Raw genomic sequence first — 19,608 nt, forward strand, 5'->3', positions numbered from 1 at the left:
ACTGCAAGGATGTTAGCAACTTAATGAAAAAGTCATACTTGAGAGTTAAAGTAAAGATTTTTTGTTAAAATATTACTTTGGTACATGTGAAAGTCACCCGCACAAATACTACTTGAGTATAAGTGTGAAAGTACCTGATATTAAATGTACTTAAGTAAAACTAAATCAGAATAAAGTTAAAATATTTATACAAACAATAAATAAATAAATAAATAACATTGAATTTAATTACTTTCCAAGACATAATATAAATGTATAAATCCGCAGTATTTCTGTTTGATTTTTGGGACTACACAAATATTCACCTCAATCCTTAAAGTCGTAATAAAACAAATAATATATTTATGAAACAATAAATAATATTTGACTTGTTTGTTTTTCTTGTTGTTGCGTCACATCACTATTTTTAGCTGAGTCTCATCCCAGTGGTGAAACAGCGCCCCCTGGATTGTCAGGTGTGGCAAACGGGTTCGTGTGTGTGGTCAAACGCGGTATTGCAGGTCTAACGTAAAGTGGCACCTGTCGAGCTGTGCCGGAGGAAACCAGGTGATGTTGACGTCGTTGATTGATTGTTACAGGTGTGTTCACTGCTGGCTCTCCGTGAAGCTGCGATGGATCCGTTTGACGCCAAACAACATGAAGAAAGATTAAATAAAAACAAACGGGACGGTTTTTGTTAACGGTTTCAGCTAGCTGGTTTTCCTGCTGTCGAAATGCTACTAATGCTAATGGAGACGGACGTTAGCAGCAACTGTGATGGATAATTACTCGAAGATATTAACAACTTGAAGACAAGAAACACGGTGAGCAACCTAAATAAACCTCCCTTCTGTCTGTCTGATCGTGTCTGTGGCATAAACATTATGTTACAGTTGCTTTTTGATACTTTGCTGGAGGCTTTCCTGGTGGTTAGCATAAATGTTGACTGTTAGCAGCGGTGGGAAGTAACGGAGTAGGCTGTGTACTCGAGTATTTCCGTTTTATACTGCTCGGTATTGTGCTTTTTTACTCCATTACATTCAGTAACGTGTTACAGTTGCAGATTTTGATTGATTAGAAATATGAATTAACAAACAAATATATTAACACAGTGTAACACGTTTGAAGAAGTGTGTCCCCTCCGAGGTTCCGTAGGGATGTCCTGCTGTTTTTAACTGTGACTTCACCTGGTGAGGTGAACCCAAACACGCTGTGTTGCTCAGTGGCAGCGGTGGGATTCGAACCCACGTCCCCCAAGAGACCGGAGGTTTGAATCCCACCGCTGCCACCAACAGAGCGGTGCAGCCATGACGTATTTTTGGCGGCTAAGTGAAGTTAGCATCGCCCTGGTTCCCTCCATTAAAAAGCCAATGGGATCTTTTTAATTGGATTTTGGATCATTGCAGAAAACAGTCTGAAGTTTCTGATCCAGGTTCTGTTCATCAAGCTGATCTTCACAGATGAACTCCACTTTGTGGTGTTTGAAGTGTTAAATTAAATCTGTAGCAGTAAAAAGCTAACGTGAGACTGTAAACAGATGACGTCACGTCTTTGTGTCCGGCAGCCCTACGGAAACTCTACAGGGACACACTTCAAATATATGAACACAGGACAGCCTGTCACAAAAGTCAAAGAAATAATCAGATTTTTACTTAAAAGAAGCAAAACCACACAAACTAAAATCTGCCTCAAGTGACACAAGTTAAAGTACTCGGTATGCATCATAATAATAACAGATATCACTGGGTTATTATTTATTTACAAGTGATGTTTCAGCTGGTAAAGAACGAGCTGATTTAAATACTTAGTATATTATTCTGCTGTAGCTGTTGAGTTGGTCCTGACGATACTGATACTGGGAGGTAAAATTCTGATATTGATGCATCGGTCAAAATACATGCAGTTTTTTGCAATGTGAGGTCATCCGTGGTGAAACACACACACACACACACACACACACACACACACACACACACACCGGCAGCAGAGAGGAGAAGAGAAAGGTGTTTGTGAGTCTGTGATTTGTTATTTTTAAGTTCTGAGTGCACAGAAATTAGTTAAATAACATCAAACATTTAGTTTAGTCGGCGGTCATGCGTCCTCCCTCAGTTTTAATCGTCTCTCATTTTAACGAACAGCGAGCAGAGTCATCAGTGAGAGCAGCTGTTTTAAAAACCTGCTCACTCGTGGTCCTCTGTGGCCAGTTAACACCTCCTCTGTGCAGACAGCCGCCTCCTCATCTATTAAATATACACAACACCTCCATCAGCAGAACGAGGACCTAATCGAGATCAGTACATCAGCTCCTTTCCTTCAGCGCTGACATCAGAGTGAAAGAAAAAGACCTGAGCTGACCTCAAACTGTCTGAAACATATTGTGTGTTCAGCAGAGGGTCTCAACCTGAGGTCGGGGCCCTCTGAGGGGTCACAAGAGGAGAAATCAACAACACATTGTTGTTGGATTTCAACCAAAAAAAAGAAATCTCTCAGTGAAATATCTGTGAAAGGACAATAATACAATATCGGCCAAGAAATTTGAATTATGCCACCCTCAAACATGTGGGTTTATTTTCTTTCTCAGAGATCTTTTATTGATTTGTTTGTGAAGAGGGTTCACTCTGGGCAGATTTGAGAAACTGAACTTTGTAACAAACTGAATTTCTATCTTTTATTGTTTATTGTTGAATCAATAAAAGCTGGTGTTTGGCGTTTAAAAGCCACCAGAATAACATCAAGCTGTTGACTCAATATCTCAGGATATTAAAACCAGTTATCTGCTGATCTTTAATGATCCAGATGTGATGGTCTAATAATGGCAGAGATGTTTTTAAGACAAATGATTAATTGAGAATTTAATAAATGATGATGAAGCTGACTGTGACTCTGGGCACAGATAAAATGTGCTTCAGACATCCATGTCCACTGTGTTAACTGCTGATCAGTAAATGTTAGCACGCCTACATGCTACATTTAGAGGGTGAACGTAATTTTTCTAAACATCAGCATGTTAGCATTGTGACTGAGTAGCATGCTAGAGCTGCTAGCTTTGCTGTAAGCTCTTGTTGTAAACGAGTGTGTGTGACTCTTCTTCCACTTCAGTGTTTTAATCAATACAACAGTTTCAAGCTGTCGTGCTGATGCTGAACTCTGCAGCAGTTTATTAACACAAGAGGTTTTTATTGACAATCAATACGTCTGAATCGCTGCACTTTGGAGCCGCTGTAGCCGTTTGTCTGAACTGTTTGTTTTCAGTTTTTGTTCAGGCAGTTATTTTTTAACCAAAGAGGAGACGAACATACGCTCAGATATTCAGAAAGTTACAATTATTTTCTTTTTCTCTGTGTCTTTTGGTCTTAATGGTATTTTTAATATCAGGTGTTTAAGATGAAGTAATACATGAAGAAATGTAAAATGTCAGCCTCTCTGATACTGGAGGCTTTGAAAGGTCAGCGCTGAGATATTCTGCAGCACCATTAAAACCCAAACGGACCAACAGGAGTCTCCTGTTAAAACACTGGGTCATTATGACGAGTTCAGCTTCAGCTCAACGTTTAGAAATTCATCTCTGTAAAGAAGAAACACTTTGATAGTTGAGCTGATTATCGTCCTGATGCAGGTGTCTCGATTAAGTGTTCAGTTTTTGATCCAGTTGCTTCACTTCATTCACACTTTTTTATTTTTTTACAGGCTCAGAACGAGGCGGAGGTGGTACCGTCCTGATCATCTGCATCCTGCTGTCAACTGGATCAGGTCAGCACTTTTTTTTATAAGCTATGTATTTTAGAAGCTCTAATAATTATGATGTGACAAAATGTTTGCCATGTTAAAACACAATTTATTAAACAAATAAAGGTAGTCTGTGAGACATCAAACTCAATACAACAAAAAACTAAATTGTTAATTTATTGTTAAAAGCAAAGTTGTTTAAAATGAACAATTCACAATTAAATATGTAGAAATTCAACTCGAGGTAACGATGAGTTACATTAGGTCGCCTCCTGCTACTTCTGGGGTTGGGAAGTTGGCGAACAAGACGACTCTTAACATTAATTAAACTTTAAAACATTAGCTCGTCTGTGAACATTTCTACCCGAATCACTTCCGGGATAATTTGGGTTAATTTGCGTTATTCATTCCCTGTTTATTCGCCTCAAACAGACAGATGACTTCACTGTATATAAGCCGTAAGCTAGCAAGCAGCTTCAGGGCAACTCTGACTGAACTCAGCACTCACCACAGACTCTGGTTCTCGTTTTTTGTCTTTCCCGGTGCACTGTGCAGATAACGATAGTGATATATTCCACGCCCACTCCACTGGCATTATGACACAATTGCAGATACAAATGACAGAAATCCACAAAGTGCAACGCTCGTTAGAAAACAGTGTTTCATGTGAACCTGTTGAGCTCTGTTTGACATTTTAAAAAGCAGCGGCCTCGTAGATAAATGTAGTAAAGTTGATAGTAAACGTTGTCGCTCTGAGATGTAGTGGAGTAAAAGTGGAACATACTCAGTGTGATTTAGTGTATTTAGTTACATCCCGCTGCTGAACTAGATTGAAAGCGTCTCTTCTGAGCAGCTTGTTACTGAAGTTGTCTTCCATGACTGTCCACGCCGGCTGGACTTGTTTGTTCCTCTTTGAGCTCCCTGTCAGGACGGACTTGGAGCTGGCGGGACGTTAGATGATTTCTAACTTTGCCTCTGTATAAATCTCTGCCAGGACGGAGAGGAGGGAGGACGAGCTGGAAGTTTGGTCCGGAGGGATTGGGGCTCAGCTCGGCCTCTCTGACAGGAACTCCTCGCGTCTCTTAAGCCCCCGATAGCTGCTGCATCTGGGTTACCCAGTTCTGCTCGGGCCTCGGCGTGCCCTAGATCAATATGGAAATCAGAAGTTTGTAAATTGGCTCCACAGATGAAGAGCAGCAAAGGATAAAAGTAGCTCGAGCTTTTTCTGTTTGTGTCTCGCCGTCTGTTTTCTGTGAACTTTGCGGGGACAGATATCATCACTCAGAGGCTGAAGGGGGTTAAACAAAGTCGGACTGAGTGTTGGAGGAACATTCAGATATTTTATCTCTTTAATTATTTACTGAAAGTCAGATTAGATGATCGGTGTGTCCAGTACAGACAAGTCCACCATGTGTCTGTCCCATTTGTACATTTCAGCTGTGATGAGGGTTTTTAAAAAGACAAGTTTCCTGAAGTTGTATTTTAAACCTTAAAGAAGTTTAGATCTGAACACACTGTCAGCAGTTCACAGCCTTAATATTTAACATTAAAATGATAATACTTATAACTCTAATTGAACAAATAACACTTTTTGGACCAATTTTCACATGAAAACTTCAATTTCATTGAATTGAGTGAAATTTTTTCAGGTGTAAACAAATTCTAACCTGAGCTTCTTCTGCTGTGGACGAGACAGTGATGATCTAAAACGCAAAATAGTCAGAAAAATATGCAGAACAATTCAGCACAACTTCTTTCTTATCAATAAGAAATAATATATACACCAAAAATGCACCCCAACCAAAGTCCATTCAAGAATGTAACACTTTTGTTTCCAAAGAGATTTCCCCAAAACAGATGTGAGACCGTTGAAATGTTATATTTTTATTCACTTTCTTAAAATGAGTTACCAAGATCTATTTGTAGCTCGTCGTCTCGTCTTTGTCATGAGAAGAAGGTCGGTGACGTCATAGTTTTTAATCACAAAATTAACCCTGGTTGGGGCCAACAGAATTAAAACACATAAAATGATGAGTTGACAGTTTTAATGTGTTTTAATGAGGAATAATTGATTTGCACACAAAGGTTGGCAGTTCTTTAATTGGCACTTCATCAGTTTACAGTGATCTGACAGCATGTTTATAAAAAGTGCTTTACATTCTCTGAGGGCTGGGCGATAAAATATCGACAAAATATATTTCTGATATGAATAAATGTCACAATATGACAGACATGTTAAATCATATATATGATAATCAAGCTCGTATTTTTTATTGCATCAAGAAAAAAAACCTTTAAAAACTAATTTGTTAGTCTTAAAGTACAGATCACATCATAATCATTTCCACTTAAAGATCAACATCACTGAATAATTTTTCAGCCCTGCGTTTTCTTTTTAGTGATTAAAAACCAATAATCAATATGTCCTCAGCATTAATCCAAACACGTCTTTTATCAGCAGAAATCATTTAAAACCCTGAAAATCCTCCAGCAGTCGAGTCAAACAGAAAGAGACGAGGGTTTACCAAATAATAGTATTTATATTATTTATAATATATTTAATTATGTTGAAATTGCAAATGTGAACTTTTCAAACTTTAATCAGAATTATTTTGTTCAGATCTTAAAAATGCCACAAATTTCTCTAAAATTGTAACTGAACTCGTCGTTAATAACGCATTTTAAAATGATATAATTTATGTTTTAAGTTTAGACCGTTCATAAACAACTTTATGAAAGAATGTGAGTGTATGTGCTTTAACGTGTTTGTTTTATTAGAAATAAACAGTAAAAAGTTTCAGTAAATCAAAGTCTGAATCCAGCAGGTTAGAATAGCTTGCAGCTACTTAATCAAGTGTTTTATAAATGAGACATACGGTAAAAAATAACTGACATACAGTAAATATTCATTGTCGTATAAAAACAAGAGTATTACATCAATATTTACATACAGCAATATGTGTAACTTTTTAAATAAACAGCTTATATGGAGCAGAGTGAGAACGGTAATGATAGAAAAAATAGATGGCTTCTCCTTCCTGTGGTCAGCCAGTTACAGCAGGATAGCTGGGATGCTATCACTGTTAGCTAACACGTCTTTTAAACCACAAACGACCTGAGATCAACCCGCGTTTCCCTTCAACTCTTCAGAAACCACGTTAATGAACGGGACTTAAAATCATTTTCGTAATGTCAAATTTTCTTCAACTCCTAATTTTTGTTGGGACGTTTTATACTTTAGAGTAAAGCTTCAGTTTATCTCCTGTAGGACTGTTGGCATCGAACTTCAATAAACTCATAACACCGATATGCTGACAGGAGTCGAAATCCATTTAACTGATTTTTTTTGTTGTCGTCTCAAATCAGTTGCATCTTTCTGCCACCCTACGTAGATTTAATCTTGAGAGTGAGCAAACGTAAAGTTTCTCCTCTTGATCAGATGGACGTCATCGTCTGTTTAGCGTCCGGTGTAGATGAAATCTGAGGAGACAAAATATGTTTAGTCATCATCTGTTTCATAAAAATCAAAGTATCTGTAACATGATTTACTCTGGACATTTACAAAATATTTTTAAATTCAGAAGTCAATAATGTCAGGACCTGGTTAGCCTAGCTTAGCATAAATGCTGAGTCTCACCGCGGCAGTACTCGGGGTTGAAGTTCTCGTAGATGGGGTAGAGAGGATTCTCCTGTTCACTGCGATGTTTCCTGGCTCTCAGGACGTCACGTACACACTGGTGCAGGAAGGCGTACTGACACTGCGACACACACACACACACACACACACGAGGAAATCAGTTTAAAATATATCACGGTATCATTACATGTTATTCTTACATTCTTAAATTAGTTCATGGTGCTTTGGACCGTATGTTGTTTAATGCTCTGTCTTGTTTTAGACGTGGTTATAGCCCATATTTTCTAATGTTGTAGCCCTGGTCTAGTCCAGAATGTGCTGGTGCTTTAGCCTGGTTTAATCCTAACTAGTCCATGTTCACTAAAATGTTATCCAGAACAGGTTGATAAAGTTATTGTGTATCATGATTCTGTTCTGGTTTGTCTGACTGCACCTTAAGTGTTTATTCCTAACATTAATAGAGGTCAGAGGTCACGGTGACAGAGGCAGGGTCTTGTGTAGCGCAGTTGGGGTGGTGTACCTCAGTCTGGACCATGTGTTGGCGGTGCAGGCGGAGGTCAAACACACCGCCATACAGGTCAATGGTTCCTTTAGAGTCCAACTGCTGCAGAACCCGATCCAAGGCGATGAAGGTCCCTGTACGGCCGACACCAGCACTAACACACACACACACTGTTAAGCACCAAATTTTACATAAAGAGTGATTGAGATTTGACCGATCATTTCAGCTGACACACACACACACACACACACACACACACACTCACCTGCAGTGTACGACGGTGGCGCCGGTGCTAGGCGATCGGTCCACGTAGTCCCGGACCGTCCTGACAAACTGGATCAGGGACTGGGTGCTCTCTGGGACTCCATGATCGGGCCACACGGTGTAGTGGAAGTGACGCAGCACCCGAGGGTAACTGACGTTGCTCTCCTGTCAGGAGTCATTGATCACGTATTATTATAAATCCATAATAACCAGATGAAGTAGCAGGATGTAGAGTGACCGGTAAAGAGCGTTTACCGAGGTGATCTTGAACTCTCTGATGGTCCACTCAGGCAGGACCGACTCTGACAGCATCTGAATGACCAGGTCACCGTAGTACAGAGGCTCCCTGTCTGCAGGCCAGTACTGATCACACTTCACCTGCAACACACACACACACTCAGGTTTAAAACTCTTAATACATTTTATAAATTCATTTGGCTCTCAGTATTTATGGAAGGCTCTGTCCTGTTTTGGCCCCGGTGTAGTCCAATATCTCCTGGTGTGTCGTGTATGTATCGAGAATTGTTTTTAAAATAGTGCTTCAGTGACATTCATCTTTTAGGGAATCTAAAACTTTCTGTCTGTCATCTCCTCACACTGCGTCGGTGGTTAGCTTGAATCAAATATAAAAACATTTTACAATCTACACAGGTTTCTAGATGATGGCAGCAACTGTAGATGATCGCAGGTATCGTCCAGTTTAATCTGATGTTTTCCTTCTCGTCTAAAAACAAATGTCACGTCAGTCTCGTCACATTTTGACGTTTATTTGGAGCCCCGGAGCAAACAAACGCTCTCCATGGTGAACGGGATTCATCCTCGGGGCCTGTAGATGTTGAGATGTTTTTCTCTTTATTTAAGCGTTGAACGGACCAAAATAATCAAAGACGACCCAAAATTAAACTGTCAGTGACTCACCCGTCCCTTCTCCACGCACTGTGTCACCATGACAACATTGTAGACGCCGTGCTCCCACACCATCCGCCAGAAATCGTCCTTCGTGCCGGGCAGCGGGCCCTGGGTGGCGATGTACTCCCTGCGGTAGTTATTACCCTGCAGCACACACACACAGAGGAGAGGGGTGTCAGTGTGTGTATGAGTGTGTGTGCAGTATGAGTGAATGTGTGTGTGTACGTACAGGTACGTAGCTGGCATTGATGTAGTCGGAGCAGGGGTCGTCCTCCAGGTACGACAGCTTCAGTCTGGTAGAGTCATCTAGAAAACAAACGGTCTGCTGGTTTAGAGTCGTTGTGCTTTTCAGCATCGACACGTTTTTCTGAATTGAAATTGTTTTCCAAAAGTTTATTTTCCCAAATCGAGCTGTACGTCCAGTCCTTGCTCTCTCGTAGCTCCGTTTTTGTTCTCCACCTCCTCCTGACTACAGATGCTACTGTTACAGATTTTAATGGTATGATTATATTCTCAGAAAAAACGATTATGATGTATTCATTTATTTCCAAAACTACAGAAGTATTAAATCACATTTTTACTTTTGTTAGGTTTTGTCGATTTTTTTGTAAAAGTAAAATAAAATGTCTCCCTGCAGCTCGTCTGCTGTAATCCAAGTCTGCAGCTGCTAAGCTAACAGTGTTAGCGTGCAACCCGTCTTAGGCGGGTGCACGAGCTCGACGCACGTTGAGGGTGTAAATAACATCGTTTCAGATCAGTTTGTGATCTCGGGGCTTCTGGAGACTTGGATTACAGCAGACAATTTTTTGGGTTGTTTTTCCGTTTTTTAAATCAAGTCTCCAGCTACTTCAGTTGTTTAGGAGGATGCTGCAACACTGCTGTGAACGAAGCATAGTATACATACTTTAATTTCCATCAGTTTAAAAGTAACTAACTTAAACATACAAGGTTTGTTACAGAGCTCCAACTAACTTTTACTGTCATTAATCTAGGGTTTACGTTAACTAGCTCTGCAGCTAGAAATAAAATAAATCTGAAAAAGTAGCACATCGTCTTCCAACCAACAGTCTGAACCTCAGAGGTCTTCGGTTAATGACATGAAAACAGAGAAAAGCAGAAAATCCTCCAGAAAGTGAAAAATAACTCAAATTAAAATACCAATTAGAGAAAGTGTTGCTCACAACTAACACGTCCTCTGCAGCTAAAATAACACCAGACTTTTATTTTTCTCTTAATGACACAAACTTTTATCACATCTAACAGCTTTTATTATTACTGTGAGAATATTTGTTAAAATGTTAAATATCTTTAGATGTGAAGAGCGAGAAACGAGCATGACTCATTTACTATGACTGTGTGTGTGTGTGTGTGTGTGTGTGTGTGTAATTATAGAGCTGCTGTTGTAAATGTATCACCTCGAGTCAGATCATATTTTTCTGTCCATATAGAAAATTGGCTGCAGTTACACTTGACTGACCCTTAATTACTTTATTTAAACTGTGATACTGACGGATACGACTCTAAATATAACACACAGGGAGTTTATGTAAATAACTTGCGTCATTTCTTTAGGTTTATTAATATTTTTAATTGTTAAGCAGCAAACTGATGAAGGAATTGAAGAGAATAGATTTGTTATTAATTTGTTGTAAAATTAAAAGTCGGCTTTAAACCGTGTTCAGTTAAATCTCCGTCCGTATTTACTGCAGCGTACGCTGAACTTACTGTCAGTTATATATTTGAGTTGTGAGGGTGTGAGTGTATTCACTGTAAAGTGCTCTGTGCTGTACTCGATTTATAGATGAGAAAAAAACATTTAAGTGGCTCTTCAGCTGTCAGTGACGACGTCAATGATTCACACGTGTATGAAATCTTAATCTAAAGCTCCATTACACAGAGACGAGTGAACAGGGAGTGATGTCATCGTTTTCTTTTGGTGATTAAAAAACACAACAAGTTGATTGTGGTGAAAGTTCATTGTCAGGATAATCGTGAATATCGTCACACGATGACTTGAAGAAACCGTCGAGCTCGCCGACACACAGTCTGTATCTGTTTCCTGATTTACTTTGAACTTCCTGAGCCGGTCAAAATGTAAAGTAAACTGAATATCTGGTTAACCTTGACTTCTGCTAAATATCAAACTTTCACTGTTTTCTGCCATTTTAAATATTAGATGGTTATAAAAAATAACATACTCAAATTGTTAGAAAAAAGGAAAATTAACCAAGAATTTGGGTAAAAAGAAAGTGACAGTTCTTGTTGAGGAAAGTCTGAATGTGTGTATTTAAATTAGTATCAGTCTCTGCTGCAGCACAAACCGTCTTCTGCTGCTATTAATGTTTTTATTAACTCGAAGCCTCGACCCGTTACACTGGTTCATCACTGTCGCTATGGGAACAGGCGCTGTCTCGTTAATTAAAGCTCTTAACGATGTCATCAGGATAATGATTTTCACATTGATTGGTTTATTTTTTTCCTCACCGAGGGACTCGATGGTGGGAGGCGTATCGGGTTCAATATAAAAACGGTTTACTTGATGTTTTTTGTTTGAATGTGTTGCTGCAGCAGGTGAACAGAAGCGTGCAGCTCTTACATGGCAGGATGTTGTTGTAGCGGTTCTTCCCTCGGTTCTCTGGCAGTCGGGCGACGTCCATCGTTTGGTTTCGACCGACATCCTTCAGATCCTGAAAAAACATAAGTTACTCTCGGTATGAAGTACTTTAACACAAATTACTGCATTCATGTTTCATCCTTTCCAAAAGTATTTATTTACTTTAATGTTTTTTTTCCCCGGTCTGAAAGAACGACACCATCCGTGATCATTAACTAGTGGACAGATCTGCACTCCCGTCTACCAACATTTGTTGTTTAGCGATGTCACAGTTGTCATATCGTACAGACGTGAACATTAAACCTTTTACCTCAAACTCCTCAGACAGCAGGTAGTTGGAGTCGGCCTGCAGCTTGTTCAGATGGGACTCAAAGTGGCAGGCTTTGATAGGACTGAACGTGGAGACAGAAAACAAACACGTTAACAGACGTGAGCTGCGTTATAAAGGTTCTGAGTTCTGAGGTCCGTTAAAGTGAATCAGATTCTCACCTGGTGACCCGACGATTGCTGCAACAGAAGAAAAAGACCTTTAGTTCATATTTGAGTTGTCGTACGACAGGTTGCTTCAGGTGTTCATGCGACTTCACAAGCTCAAGTTTTCTGCAGCTGAGGCATTATTTATCACCGTGAAACCTCCCCGGCTGGTTACTGACAATGAGGCGATATTTTATGTTTAAATATGCAAATGAGGCTGTCTAATTAAATGTGAGCTAATTAGCAAAACAGAAATCTGAACTAAAATAAACAGCTAACTGTGAATTTTGAATGTTTCCTTTCCACAAAGTTACAGAAGCTAAACAGTCCAGAAAACACACACACACTCTCTCTAATTAACAGATGCTGTGGACTGTGGTGGGTGAGTGATGAGGTAATCTGAGCGAGAGTTTATTGGAAACTAATACTTCACACACTCACATATTGGACGTAGGAGGTATTGGAAACTAATCTCTCACACACACACACACTGTAGAAAAATAATTAAAACACACACACTTACCTCCTGACGCCCATATATAGTCCTGAAGCAGGAACCTCTTTCCACATGCTCATCCTCACCACCGGGTTCTCCTGCACAGCCCTGCACACACACACACACACACACACACACCGTTATACATCAGAAAACACACACACCAAACACGCTAGTTTTTGCTGTTGGTGGAAATGAGTTTGTAGTTTTTACCGTCCTTGTTTTATTTTTCCTGCAGCCGATATAAATTTCAGATTTTTAAAAAAAACTTTAATAACTTTTTCTATAGTTTTTCATATTTGGGTTTCTAAAAGTCAGTCGCCCAAAACAAGCAATCTAAAGATATTAACTCGGGTTTCTAAAGTTTTATATTATCTTCTGATATTTTTAAGAACAAATGATTAATCAACAGTTGATAATAAGAATAATTGTTAGTTGAAGCTCTAATCTCAGAAGGCAAATTTCCCCAAATGTCGAATGTTCCTCTAAATCCTGGCTTCAGGATTAAGTTCAGATTAAGATGTGCAGCTTCACGTTGACGAGTGTGAAGTTTGATTAAAAGTATGTTTTTTGAGCACTCACACTTTGCGTAACCTCTGTCTGTAGACCAGCAGAGAGACCACGGCCACCATCATACCGATCAGGAACATCCCGGCACTCAAACCCTCCACGACGCCCCCGAGAGGCTCTGAGACGCAACAACACACAGGGAGGACGGTCAGGTGAGTGTGTGTGTGTGAGAGAGGGAGAGTATGAGAGAGTGAGAGAGAGAGAGAGACTCACCTGCGTGCGTCCTGAGCGGTGACGACAGGTAAGTGTCGGTGAAGAGCGGCTGAGGAAACTCTCGATGGTTTTCATCAAACAGTCTGGTGAAAGCTCGAACACTCAGCCTGAACACACAAAGTACCCCAAAGCCATACTTGAGTAAAAGTGAGTACTCGAGTAAAAGTCTGAAAGTATCTGAAGTAGTTTTTTGGCAGCATGTAACCTACAAAGTAACTAAAGTCTTCAAATAAATGTAGTGGAAGTATGAAGTAGCAGTAAAGTGTACTAAAGTACAGTACTCGAGTAAATGTGCTTAGTTACATTCCATCTGTGTGTGTGTGTGTGTGTGTGTGTGTGTGTGTGCGCGCACCTGTAGGAGGTTTTGGCTTTCAGCGGCCCGTCACAGAAGCCGCCGTAGCTGTCGCTCAGGTAGAGGTCGTCGTCATGGTAACGATCGCAGGTACCGCCCAGCCGATCCCCTCCTGCCCCCAGGTTCACCTCCACCACCTGATCAGTGTTATTGATCGATGCATCATTGACTTTTCTTCTTTTTATAAGTTTAAATCTGTGAACTTGTGACCTCAGTATGGAGCATTAATTACATCTTTTTAATTTTCTAAATGTCTTTTAGAGATTTTTGTGCACAGTTGTGTCGTTTTTGTAGATCGACTCATAGAAACGTTGTTGTTACCTGTCCGCCGGAGGTGTCGGCGTCCTGTGGACAGCGGCTGGCGAAGTAGGCGGTCTGATACGCTCTGATGGACGAGTTGTTGATGTAGTCGCGGTAGGAGGGCAGAGGGTGGCGCTGCTCCGGCTGCAGCACCTCATTGGCTGTTGGCAACATTTGGTTTCATGTCATTCATAATGTCAATAACAACGTACGCAACCTGTGCAGATATCTGAATCCTGTATCTGTTCGTACCGTCAGACTCGGCCACGATCACGGTGAAATATCTGACGGCTCCGTTGGCGTCGCTGAACCAGGAGCAGTTGAAGCGGAACAAGATGGAGGACGGCGTCACCTTCGATGACCTCTCCCCGACGCGTACGCTGGGCGGCGGGACCGGAGGACCTGACAGGAAACAAGTCATCGAACAGACTGTCAACGAAGCATCGTTCAACACACAGTTGTTTTTATTTTATCCTTCTGTCTTTTATCTTTGCTTCTCTTTTCTTTTTGTAAAAGCTCGTTTCTGCCAAAACAGAAGAAAAAAAACAAATGTCATGAATGAAATAAATAAAATGCAGGTCAAAACCTTAAATCAGTGTCTTGTAATTTCAACAGAGTAAACGATTTTGGTAAAAGTTAAATCTAATAATGAAAATTATTTTAAATGTCACGAGGGCTAATTATAAAAGTTACAATTTTAACTTAATATTTATTAATAATGACTCTTGTTTGAACTCTCATAACTTCTACTTCTTGATGCCAAAAGTTTATCTTTCAATGTCACAACTATAACGATATTAATTTGAAAATATTACATTTCAAAGTACATCAAATTGGACTTTTTTTTATTATTTTTAACTCACTGTCTCTTAATTTACTATTAACATTACCTGAGTGAGGTTTTAGTAAAAGTAAGCTAAATGTTTTTTATGCTTTTAAATGCTGGAATGAATAAAAGGAAGTCATCATTTTAATTTTTAATTTAAAAATTACGAGTATGAAAAGTTAAGTTAAGTGTAACATTTTATTCATTTAATTTTTTTGCTTCACATTCTTATGTTGCCTCAGAATTAGTAAACAACGAGGTCATAATTATTTTGAGTTGGTGTAAAAGTTTCCTTACTGTCTCATTATTACAACGGGTTGAAAATTATTAGATAATCTCATAAATTAGATGCATTTTACCGCATTGGTTTTTATTTAGTTGCAGCAGCGATCTCTGTGTTTACTCTTCTTTCTCTCTCTCGTCTGTTTTTAGGTGAACTGTCACTAATACGAAACTTTCCTGGGGATTTTCGCCTTTTTACTTTTGTTCTTCTTCTGTTTCTTTCTCGCAGTCCAGATGTGTCAGGATGATTTATGATGCAACACAGGCAGAGAGGTAGAGGGAGGACAGACGGACGGGAGCCGAGCGGGACAAACAAAGAAAACGGTTCTGAAGAAAAGTTTCCAGTGTGTTTTGGGTCACGGTGACTTTTTGAAAAAGAAAAAAGTGTCAAGTCATGATGAAGAGATACAGGAAGTGTGTGTGTGTCCTTCATGTGAACACACTGAAGAACGTTGTCATTTGTTCTTCCTGCACCGGCTGCTCTTCACTTTAAACTTGGCCCATTTACAGTGGACGTGACATGAAAAATCAGCATTTATCTTTAGATTAGATATTATTATTATTATATATTATTACTTGTGTTCACTGTAGCATCCTGAAGAAAAAAGACAAACGCAGGATGACTTTGGACTCGGTCTCCGTTTGTGTTTCTACAGATTTATTAACGGGTCGTTACTAATGAGAAGAATTACAAACAAACTTAAAGATAAATGAATAAACCTGAATCTGCTGCTGTCTCCCAGGTGAGCTGTTCTATTTAAACTGAGTTTATTTAAACACCACACTTAACTACAGCAGCACCTGAGTGTGTGTGTGTGTGTGTGTGTGTGTGTGTGTGTGTGTGTGTGTGTGTGTGTACACACTCACGGTCTATCATGGTGACGGTTGTGTGTGTCGCCGGTGGACTCGTCTGTCCGGCTGACGACACTCTGACCGTCACCGAGTACTTCCTGTACGCCTCCAGGTGGTCCAGCGTTACCGCGGTGACGCCCCCGGCCAGCCTCAGCGCCGAGGTCAGCTCTCCGTCGTCGTGGCGGCGGCACTCGACCTCGTAGGAGTCGTAGTCGGAGAGAGGAGGCAACCAGGAGCAGGAGAGGGAGGAGGACGAGAGAGGGAAGCAGTGAATGGACCTCAGAGGAGACGGACCTGAAGGAGGGGAGGAGAGGAGACAAGGAGGAGAGGAGGTAATGGAGTGGGGAAGGGGAGGAGGACAGATAAGGAAGAGATGGAGAGGTGAGGAGGTGAGAGGAGGAAGGAAAAGAGGGAGAGTTACTTGAATATTTATTTCCTGCTCCACTGACATTGAGCCTGTTTTTGTTTCTTTGCTGAGTCACAGTTTGTGTTTTTGTCCTGATGAGAAGATAAAAGTGTCTTAAAGGGAAGATAAACGTGTGAGCGGACAGAAAAGGAGAAACATTCGTCTTTCTCCGCCTCCAACGACACCGATGATGAAACCTCACGATAAAAGTTTAGTTGTTTAAACAAAACCTTGGAAATGTCAGAGCGACTTGAATAAACTTCTGGATTTATTTGGTTCAAACATTTGGGATAATGTCAGAACGCAAGAGTTGTTTTTTGGCATTTTAATGCAGAAAATTCTGATATTAAATATTAAAGTTGTATTTCTATATTTCCTGTGTGATCAGGCTCAACAACATCTTCACTGTGGAGAACATTTAGAAACAAACTCAAACTGCTGCTGAAGTCCCCAAAACACCACACGAGTGTATTCACCCAAATAAAACCCTTTGACTGTGTGTGTGTGTGTGTGTGTGTGTCTGTGTGTGTGTGTGTATCTGGTAAATACTGCATCACCTCTCTGGCCGACCTCAGCTGAAAGAAATGAGAAACTAGGTCACTATACATATTTATAGTGTCTGTGTGTCTCAGATCAGTTTTGATCCCTGCGGCTGAACCCTCGCAGACAAACTGAACGTGATTAAAAATGGATTTAAAGCGAGCGACAGACGACACAGAGCTGCTCTCAGTCTTTGTTATGTCTCCATCTAGTGGTGAGAAGGAGAAACAGTCTGATTTATTTCACAACGTGCACAAAAACAGCTCCATGAAGAAACCATTTATTGAAACTCTGACGACGTGTTGGAGCCTTCTTGAATGTACGATTTTAAATATCATCTTCACATCTGTTACTTCTTTTTCCCACAGATTCTTTAACACAGAACAATACCTCATTTACAAATGTCCTGTAAAAAATAATATAAAAAATAAATTTCATGACCAAATTGTACCACAGAGGTCTGCAGAGGTTTGTGGTTTCAAATATTCAGGATTAGTAAAGTCCACACTAGAAGTCCTGCAGGAGCTCAGAGAGGTCAGTCGTTGTCTCTCCTGTGTTTATGACTAAAGATTTGCCAGGATAATCTTTAAAAGTTCCTTAATTGTGTTTTCCATCTGTGAAAACGTGAAAAAAAGTTGAGTTTATAAACAGTTTTCCACCTACTTGTCCTGACGTTCCTCTGGATTGGCTGGCTCATGACTGTGGGCCCGCCCCTGGCCCCACCTCCACTGATGGTCGCCAAGGTGAAGTTGTACTGTCGCCCCGGAAACATCCCGCCCAGGATGCGGCTGGTCAGGTGCGTCTGTGTGACTGACAGGCGGTCCGGAGGAGTCCACTGCAGGCTGAAGTTGTCATAGTCCCCGGAGGCGGGACCCGACCACGACAGCTCTATCGTGTCATTGGTCAGGCCTTGTTTGACGGACAGGTATATGGGCGGCTCTGGAGCTGGAGCAACAAAAACAATATTAGCCATCAGTGTTATGACTATGAGAGTGTCACAAACTAACACACAACGCTGTTTGTACTGACCGGTCCGTCCGAACGCTGAGACCTTATTGGTCAGTTCTCCGCTGTGTGTGATGACCTCAGCACGGTACAGCCTACCAGGGATCAGCCCGGGGAACATGTGACTCGTGTGTTCGGCCCCGAGTGTCTGCGCTCCCAGAGTGTTTCCAGAGACATCGTACAAAACCACCTTAAACCACACGGAAACAACAGGAGCAAGATTTAACAGCCGTGTTTTAAACAGAAAATCTCATTCAAAACTCCATTTAGATTTTTAACGATTTTGTTATTTTACAAGATTCCTTCCAGCGACTGTAAATTTATGGAACAACGATTCTGCCGTCCATCTTTCTTTTCCCATCTGACAGGGTTTTCAAACTAAAAGCACAAAAAGCAGCTATTTCTGACGACACTGACAGATGGAGGAAGTTATGACTGTGATAAATCCGATGATGTAAAATAACTCCAGAGATGATCAGAGACAATGGAGACACCAGGTTATAAAGTCAATGCTGCAATTACCAGTAATTTTACTGTGAATCAGTACATTTATTAAATTATGTCTGGAGATTAAGTTTTCAGCTCTCAGTACGTTTAATAAAAATAAACAATGACTGTTCGTCTGTTACCTGATAGCTGCTCCAGCTTCCCTCTCCATGCTGCCAGCTGACCATCAGCCTGTCCTTCCGTCCTGAACTGTGGACCTGCAGAGACGAAACTGAAGACGGGACTGCAGAGCAGAAAGGACGGAAAACATGATGATGATGAGAAGTCAAGAGCGAAGAGAATAAAAACAGGTGATGTTGAAAAGCAGGTTGAAGGAGAAGATGAGAGACGGGTTGATAAATGAGATCGGACCGACTCCAGAATCCATTAAAACACTGATACCATGATAATAAACGTGCTGACTGACCGGTTCTGGACAGTACAGACGAGTCGCTGCTCATCTCTCTGCTCCAGCTCACCACCTGCAGTCTGTACAGACTTCCTGCTCTCAGGCCGGAAAACACACATCTGTCTGCAGCTGGACCGACTTTCTGCAGGTCCACCTGCTCACCCACAGTCTGCAGCACAGATAAAACATGGTGACACGGAGCATGGTTATCATATTCTCTATGAAACTAAAAGCAAGTTAATCCCACCTGATGATGCTCCTTCCTGCTCCCTGCAGCGTCCTGTCTGTGATTGGCTGTTGCCTCGGCGACACTGTAGAGCGTCAGGTCGTAGATGTCGACGTGGCCGTCCGAGGGCCGCCAGGAGAAGGAGAGAGAGGAGGTGTTGGCCGAAGTGACGGTCAGATTACTGACTGCAGCCGGACCTGCACAGCAAACACACAACATGTGTCAGCAGTGATCTGATGTCACTTCCTGCTCTGCACGAAATAAACATCACTGAGACAAACAGACGCCATGTTTCTACTCAAAGACAGAAAGAAGTTCATGAAGAACATTTGCTGAATTTACAAGAAGGAACAAATAAGTCAGAATCAGTCAGAGACAGAGTTTCACACAGTTTATAACGTTTGTTTTAACTCAACAACTCTTAAAATCACTACATTTCTTAAGGGAGTCTGGTGATGTTGTGGTGACTAGTGAATGTGCACTTTTTGAAAAACATGTTTATATATTATATTATATTATATAGACTGAAATGTTGGCAGT

At 40.8% G+C, this 19,608-nt stretch overlaps 1 protein-coding gene and 1 long non-coding RNA gene across 3 annotated transcripts in view; one reads left to right on the top strand and one right to left on the bottom strand.

Annotated features, from left to right (window-relative positions):
- Window positions 1-413: 413 nt before the first annotated feature.
- On the top strand, window positions 414-14,382 carry LOC311252226. Of its 2 annotated transcripts, XR_014621503.1 has the most exons (5): window positions 414-578; window positions 690-803; window positions 3,667-3,729; window positions 13,208-13,323; window positions 14,295-14,382. It is a non-coding gene; the product is annotated as an uncharacterized lncRNA (long non-coding RNA). The 2 variants fall into 2 exon arrangements; XR_014621504.1 differs by having other exon boundaries at window positions 418-803.
- The window catches only part of ptprb (protein tyrosine phosphatase receptor type b), a 29,070-nt gene continuing 15,249 nt past the window's right edge, over window positions 5,788-19,608 (bottom strand). The window contains exons 19-40 of the mRNA XM_084345204.1: window positions 19,090-19,265; window positions 18,861-19,011; window positions 18,577-18,677; window positions 17,972-18,137; window positions 17,606-17,887; window positions 16,012-16,290; window positions 14,289-14,438; window positions 14,058-14,197; window positions 13,737-13,873; window positions 13,385-13,491; window positions 13,184-13,289; window positions 12,629-12,709; window positions 12,121-12,138; window positions 11,942-12,023; window positions 11,614-11,704; window positions 9,247-9,323; window positions 9,027-9,161; window positions 8,364-8,486; window positions 8,110-8,273; window positions 7,863-7,998; window positions 7,343-7,463; window positions 5,788-7,185 (exon numbers count right to left, since the gene is read on the bottom strand). Of these exons, the coding sequence (XP_084201330.1) occupies window positions 7,163-7,185; window positions 7,343-7,463; window positions 7,863-7,998; window positions 8,110-8,273; window positions 8,364-8,486; window positions 9,027-9,161; window positions 9,247-9,323; window positions 11,614-11,704; window positions 11,942-12,023; window positions 12,121-12,138; window positions 12,629-12,709; window positions 13,184-13,289; window positions 13,385-13,491; window positions 13,737-13,873; window positions 14,058-14,197; window positions 14,289-14,438; window positions 16,012-16,290; window positions 17,606-17,887; window positions 17,972-18,137; window positions 18,577-18,677; window positions 18,861-19,011; window positions 19,090-19,265 (2,846 nt within the window). The 3' untranslated portion in view covers window positions 5,788-7,162. The remainder of the gene's footprint in view (window positions 7,186-7,342; window positions 7,464-7,862; window positions 7,999-8,109; window positions 8,274-8,363; window positions 8,487-9,026; window positions 9,162-9,246; window positions 9,324-11,613; window positions 11,705-11,941; window positions 12,024-12,120; window positions 12,139-12,628; window positions 12,710-13,183; window positions 13,290-13,384; window positions 13,492-13,736; window positions 13,874-14,057; window positions 14,198-14,288; window positions 14,439-16,011; window positions 16,291-17,605; window positions 17,888-17,971; window positions 18,138-18,576; window positions 18,678-18,860; window positions 19,012-19,089; window positions 19,266-19,608) is intronic.

Source organism: Pagrus pagrus (assembly GCF_965226575.1).
Source record: "Pagrus pagrus genome assembly, chromosome: 23".
Lineage (NCBI taxonomy): Eukaryota > Metazoa > Chordata > Actinopteri > Spariformes > Sparidae > Pagrus > Pagrus pagrus.